We start from the raw sequence: 6,075 nt of genomic DNA, 5'->3' as shown, positions 1-6,075 counted from the left end.
CACTGTGCTGCCCCCATGCCCAGGCTGCCCCTCCACCCCCCCTGTGCAGCGCAGCACGGGCTCATCCCCCCAGCCGCTCTCCTCCCCACTTGCTCAGCCCTATTAATATTTAAAGGCATCTTATTAGCCTCCGTTCATCATTTATTAATTGGGCATGTCGAGCATGCAGGATTTACGGGGCGGCTCTGATTTGCCACCGGGCGGGATCCGCACGCATGCCGGGCACGGAGACCCTAGGAGGTCCCCCCACCCTGGCCCAGGGCCAGCCCCACATCCTAGGGGGTTGCACTCCTGACACAAAGATCCCCCTAACCCTGGGTGTGAGAGCAGGCGGCAGCAGTGTTGTGGAAAAGGACTTCATAGGGGTCTGGATCTGCAGCCCCTCCATTGCTGGGCAGGGCACGGCAGGGCTCCCAGGCCCTATGCTCCATCCCTGTCCTGGGGGGAGTCCCTCTGGCCAGGAGAAGGCCCCCTCATCTTCTTGGAGACGGACTGAGGCCAGACCCAGCCATCATGGCCCTGGGGGACTGGCAGCGACACCAAAGTCCCGGGAAACACAGAGGCACTCACCCTTCTCCCGGGCTTCCCTCCGCCGACGCTCCTCCAGGTCCAGTTTGCTGACCAGCTTGCGGTGCTGCTGCAGGAACTCGTCGTACATGTACATGGGGTCCTGGCCCCGTGGCAGTGGGGGCCGGTAGGGCGAGCTGGGCTTGCTGGCCAGGCTGACGTCGCTGAACTGCCCGGGCTGTGGGAGCGATGCCCTTTGCTGGTTCAGGATGCTCTGCGTGGACTTCTCCAGCTCGGCCAGGAAGGGCGCGTGGGGGAAGCCAGCGTGCTCGGTCACCCCAGGGGGCTCCCGTGGAGGCTGGTATTTGTCCAGGGTTTCCCTCTTCCTCGGCCCTTCCTCCAGCTTCTCGGGGCAGAAGACCCGCTCCACCTTCACCAGGGGGATGGCCTGCCGGCTGGGCTCGAAGGGAGCGGGGTGGGCGTGCAGGGAGTGGGTCTCCGGGACCCGGCGCGGCTCCACGTTGGTGTCCATCAGGGACACGGGGTTCCAGAGCGAGGTGGGGACGGGGTGGTGCTGCGGCTTGGGGGAGATGAGCGGCGGGGGCCCTCCGAAGTGCTGGGGCTGCTCGCGCCCGCTTGGCTCGTGGCGGGTTGGTCCCGATCTGCAAAGGACAGAGACCCACAGTGAGGCACAAGCAGGAAACAAGGCCACTGAGCAGACACCCGCCTTACAGCAAAGCCACAGGGGAGTTGGCCCCTGTAGCCATTCAACCCCCACGAAGCGTGAGGGGCTTATATTCCCATTAAAGGGCTCTCCTAGCACATTTGCAGCTCAACGGTGGCACGAGCATCAGCAGATAGCTCCATGCTGGCTCCCTCACACTTAACAGAGGGGAAAGGCTTTCCCAGGGATGCTCTCCGGGTGCTGTGGGCACGATTGACGGGTGCTTTGGGGGAGCAGTGCAGGCACCGGCAGCCAAGGGGCTGCGAGGCAGCGTGGCCACCCTGCCCCCGGGGAGACAGCGCCCGTTGGCTTGCACACACTCCACTCTCCTGGCAAGCGTGGCCTTGCAAACACCTCGGGCGGGATTGATTTCTCACGGCAAGAAAAACACACCGGGCGCCCTTTGAGAAACAAGACACATCTCGGGGGAGCCGCTGGGCGCTGGCAGTAGGAAAAAGAGAAACCTAAGGCACGTGATCGTGTTACAGAGGTGTTTAACTTTAGGATGGAAGATCAGTTCTCGGAGAGGCGCCCGGCTACGTTACGCTGCCCGTCGGCCCAGTGTCGGCTGTGATGGCCGTGACACCTAGTGGCTGCCCATTTAACTGCAGCAGGCAAAGCACGCCGGAGGCTCAGCTGCTTCGTAGCCTGGCCTGCTCCAGGCTGGCACAACAGCACCGAGAGCTGAGCTCGGGGGCAGAGTTAAGGGGATGCCACTGACCTGCCCCACTGGTCACCTCAGTCTCCCAGTGGTCCCTAACTGGACCGGGCTCCCAGCTCTGGACCCATCTGCTTTATTCATCTCAGGTTTCTTTAGCTCTGGGACCCCCAGGAGGTCTCTTGACCACGCCACAGCCCTTTCCTACGTGTGAGTGGCTTTCCAGGCCTGCTGGGAGCCCTGGTTTGTAGAGCAGGGCCCCTGGCCAGTCTGTGCTAAGTGGGATCCACTCCTGGGGATGCCACGGCAAACTAATCGGCCTTTGCCTCTGTTCTCCCACAGGCAGGAGGGCCCCGCGCTTGGGAGCACAAAGCCAGGGACACCGCGAACCCTTTCTTAAGTAGCTGGCGAAGGAATCACACTGTTAGCGCGATGAATATTTCATGGGCCAAAGCTGTGCATTTAGCAGGTTTCCACTCTGCAGCAGCAGTCCTGTGCGCGGCGGAGCGGCAAGCGCACGTCGGCACTGCCACTGCCATCACAGCTGCCACGGAGCCGGGAGCGCCAGGCTGCACCACCCGCCGGGAGCAGGGGCCTGGCAGGCAGTGGGGACGGGCCTGGATCAAGTGCCCAAGCATGAGTGCCAGGCCCTCCCCAGGACCCCCAGCACCTGTGCTGAGCAAGGCAGCATAGCACCCATTGCCTTGGGCCCAGCTGCAAGGCACAGACCACCCCTGCCCTTGCTAAGGCAAGCCTGGCTGGAAGACGGGTCCGACGCCCTGTGCTCTCCTCCCAGATCTGTATTAGAAGTGACTTTGCTCTCCACGTCCTGGGCCCAAGAGGGGCTTGGAGCACGAAGCATGGAGCAGCTGTGTCGCTCCATAGTCCGCTCCTTGTTCCACCTGACTAGTGCTGCTGATACTCCTCAAAAACAATGAGGCCTGCAGGCAGAGCTGGCTGGAGGAGCTGGCAGCATGGAGGGGTGAGACAGCCCATGCCAGCCAGTGGGAGAAGTGCAAGGGGGCCTGGCATCTGGCTGCTCCCCACCCCGAGCACAGCACTCGGGTTACAGACAAGCTGTGCAGCAGGGCCAGGCTGGCAGCTGGCCGGGGGAGGCCTCATCTGCTCAGCAAGGCAGCCTGCCACCGTCAGCTCCCTGCTGGACCCAGGCGTCAGCTGGAGCCCCGCAGAGACGGCACCGTGAGCCACTTCAACCCGCAAAGCGTCCAGGCTCTTGTGCTCTGGCGAAAGGGCAGCGAGGCTGCACTGCTGTGTTGAACGTGGGTAAGCAGAAGAGACAGCGGCACCGAAGGCTGCTTCCCCGTGGCAGGGTGCCGCAACCCTGAGCTTCGCACCAGCTCTGCCGTCTGCCTGCAGCCACTGCCAGCGCGAGCGGCAATTAGTGGCAACGGCACCAGTGACACCTGGTGACGGGCAGCTGGACCGGGGCCCCCATGCTCCTTCCACATGTCGGGCGGTATTACATCGCTGTTGTGGGCCAAATCAGAACCAGTGACCTAACAGGAAAAGACTCTTAAGCCCCGAGAGCCACCCCTGCCCAGCCCTGCAAAGGTGCCGACCGGGCTCCAGAAAAGCTAGGCTCTCGCGTGTCTTTTGAACCACAGGAATTGCTCAGGCCTGTCTGCTCGTCACCGCTGAGCCCCACACCAAGGTCGGCGCAGGATCCCGCCCTCACCTGGGGTTCTCCGGCCGGTGCTCAGCCTCCGGGGGGTTGGGTGGGCGCCCGATATCCAGGTGCTGCTCCAGGACCTGCTGCCGAAACTCGGACACCTGGGACTGGCGGTCTTCCTTCTCCTGCCGCAAGCGCCGCTGGCGTGCCAGCCACTTCTCCTCCTCGTTGGTGCGCTGGATGAGGAGCGCCGTGGCTGCGCTGCTCCCCGGCAGGGGGAAGACTGCGTGGTTGGAGATGAGGCTGGGCACGGGGTGGTGCGGGGTCGGGGGCTGGTGCAAAGGGTGCTGCACAGGTTTGGGTGTCTGCAGACTGGAGTCCTTGAGTTTCTCTGTGGGAAAAGGAGACAAAGGCATCAAAGGGAGCGGGGCAAGACTCAGGGAGCACTAGCCTTCTCTCCACAGACTGGGGGAAGTGTCAGGGATCCCTAGCCCAGCCAGGGAAGACCAGGCCAGGGCGCTTGCCTGCACAGTCTATGTTCGCTGCTTGCAATGCTCTCCAGAAACTCAGTTGATAACCCCCCTGGCATGCAAAATCCAGGCTGAGCTCACTACAGCCTCCTTGGTGACCCAGGCCACCTCCTTGACCTCCCCAGCTGTAGAAGGAGGCCGGGAAGCTGCATTTGCTGCTGCCCAGGCCTGGTAGGACAAAGCTGTCGTCTATCCTCAGTACTGTCCTGTGTGGGTCCAGGAGCAATGCCCCTGCAATTACTGCCAATTACTGGCTGTGCTGTAATTGTTGCTGCTGCACAGCTGGCAAAAGGCATATGGGGGTAGGGCAGGGTCTCCGCCACCTGCCACAGCCTCCTCAGCACCTGTGACCTGCCATTGCAGCCAGGCCACGGTAGCACACGGGGACACACCTGGCCTGCTGGGCGTCAGCTGCTCGGCCGGCTTGACACGCTCCTCCGCCGGGTGGCTGCGCAGCCCGTGCAGCTCCGACACAGGCAGGAAAGGGCCCTCCATGGCCTTGACCATGCTCAGCTCCTTCTCGCGGGCCCGGTCCCGCTCCCGCTCCAGCTCGCGCTCCCGCTCGCGCTCCCTCTCCTTCTCGCGTTCCCGCTCCAGCTCTTTCTCCCGCTCCCGCTCCCGTTCCCGCTCCCGCTCCCGGTCGGCTTCCCGCTCCCGCTCCTTCTCGCGCTCCCGCTCCCGCTCGCGCTCCCGTTCCCTCTGCCTCAGTTCTTCGTCCATCTGCAGCCTGGGAGGGGGCGGGAGAACAGCGAGATGTTAGCACCCCCGCGAAATTCCCCTCCCGGCTCCCACCCCGATCCCGCAGACTACCGCTCGCTACCTCTCCGCCGTCAGGCTGGAAATCCGCTCAGACTGCAGGGCCGAGAGCGACGAGTGAGACAGCTCGGTGGGGTACCGCACCCCCGAGAGGTGGAGGTGCATGGCCGAGGGGTGCAGCGGTGGCAGCGAGCCTGGCGTCGGGATCGGGTAGAAAGGGGACCGCAGGGCGGACAGACAGTACGAGTCATCCATCCTGGAGGGAGAGAACCTGTCAGGCCCCGGAGCAGAGGCTGAGAGCCCGCACTTGCTGCGGGACAGGAGGCTCCTTGTGTATAAAGGGTTTTGGGATACAGATGCCAGCCTGACCCTGCTGCTACACACCGCCCGGCAAATCTGTTGGGCTGAAAATCATCGAGACCCCCTTCCCTGAGAGCTGGGGGCCTCTCCCAGTGGGGGTCATCATGTCAAAGAGCTCCAGTGCAAGGCCCAGGCCCAGTGGCTTCCCCTCCGGCCTATTTAGCTAGGGGAGAGTTTCTCCAAATCCTCTGCCAACACGGTGGGGGGCCCTCCTCGCGCTCTCGCTGCCGAGGGGATAATAAGAGGGGCTCGGGCGCTGCTCTGAGGAGCAGCTCAGACACAGGCACGACACGGAGGGCTCGTGCTCAAGGAGCTCGTTACGAGCCGAGCCGCAGGAATCCCTGCTGCGGCGGCAAATGACCTCCCTGCAATGCCTTATTACCACTGCACTGAGGCACCCAGGGAACCATCAATTGTGGATAAAGTGTACTTATTTCTGTGCGGGCTCGGCAGCCAATGCGAGGGTAATTGATTGCTCCGCTCTGACTCAGCCCGCGGCCCCCGGGAGGTGAGGCGAGCAGCCGCCGTCGCCTGGACGTGCGGAGAAACACAATCGCCCCCTCCGGACCCGCCGCGGCGCCCGCATCTCCCGGCCTGGGGCTCTCACCTGAAGGCTGGGTGAGGGAAGGGGTGGTGGGCCAGGTAGCTAGGGTGGTAGTAGGCGGCAGCAGTGGCCGGATCCAGGCTGAGGGGCGGCAGGGAGGGCAGAAAGCCAGAATTATTCTAACCATACACAGTGGTTAGAGCAGGCTGAGTTGGGGGGGTGTTGCCAAATTCTGCTGCATATTCCTATCTTCTACCCATCCTGTAGTCCTGTTCTAACCTTTTCTCACCCCAGGAAGTGTGTGTGTGTGTGTGTGTGTGTAGGGGTGGGGTGGGGTGCTCTCAGCACTGCTTACCTGACACTGGG

General features: G+C 63.3%; 1 protein-coding gene across 1 annotated transcript in view; it reads right to left on the bottom strand.

Moving 5' to 3' along the window:
- The window catches only part of GSE1 (Gse1 coiled-coil protein), a 264,182-nt gene that overhangs the window by 8,537 nt on the left and 249,570 nt on the right, over window positions 1–6,075 (bottom strand). The window contains exons 7-11 of the mRNA XM_019505436.1: window positions 5,773–5,868; window positions 4,870–5,061; window positions 4,442–4,776; window positions 3,586–3,910; window positions 571–1,169 (exon numbers count right to left, since the gene is read on the bottom strand). Of these exons, the coding sequence (XP_019360981.1) occupies window positions 571–1,169; window positions 3,586–3,910; window positions 4,442–4,776; window positions 4,870–5,061; window positions 5,773–5,868 (1,547 nt within the window). The remainder of the gene's footprint in view (window positions 1–570; window positions 1,170–3,585; window positions 3,911–4,441; window positions 4,777–4,869; window positions 5,062–5,772; window positions 5,869–6,075) is intronic.

Source organism: Gavialis gangeticus, unplaced genomic scaffold, assembly GCF_001723915.1.
Source record: "Gavialis gangeticus isolate Ggan-Ray unplaced genomic scaffold, GavGan_comp1, whole genome shotgun sequence".
Classification (NCBI taxonomy): Eukaryota; Metazoa; Chordata; order Crocodylia; family Gavialidae; genus Gavialis; species Gavialis gangeticus.
The sequence above is the reverse complement of the archived record's forward strand: the minus strand, read 5'-3'. Positions and strand labels throughout refer to the sequence as shown.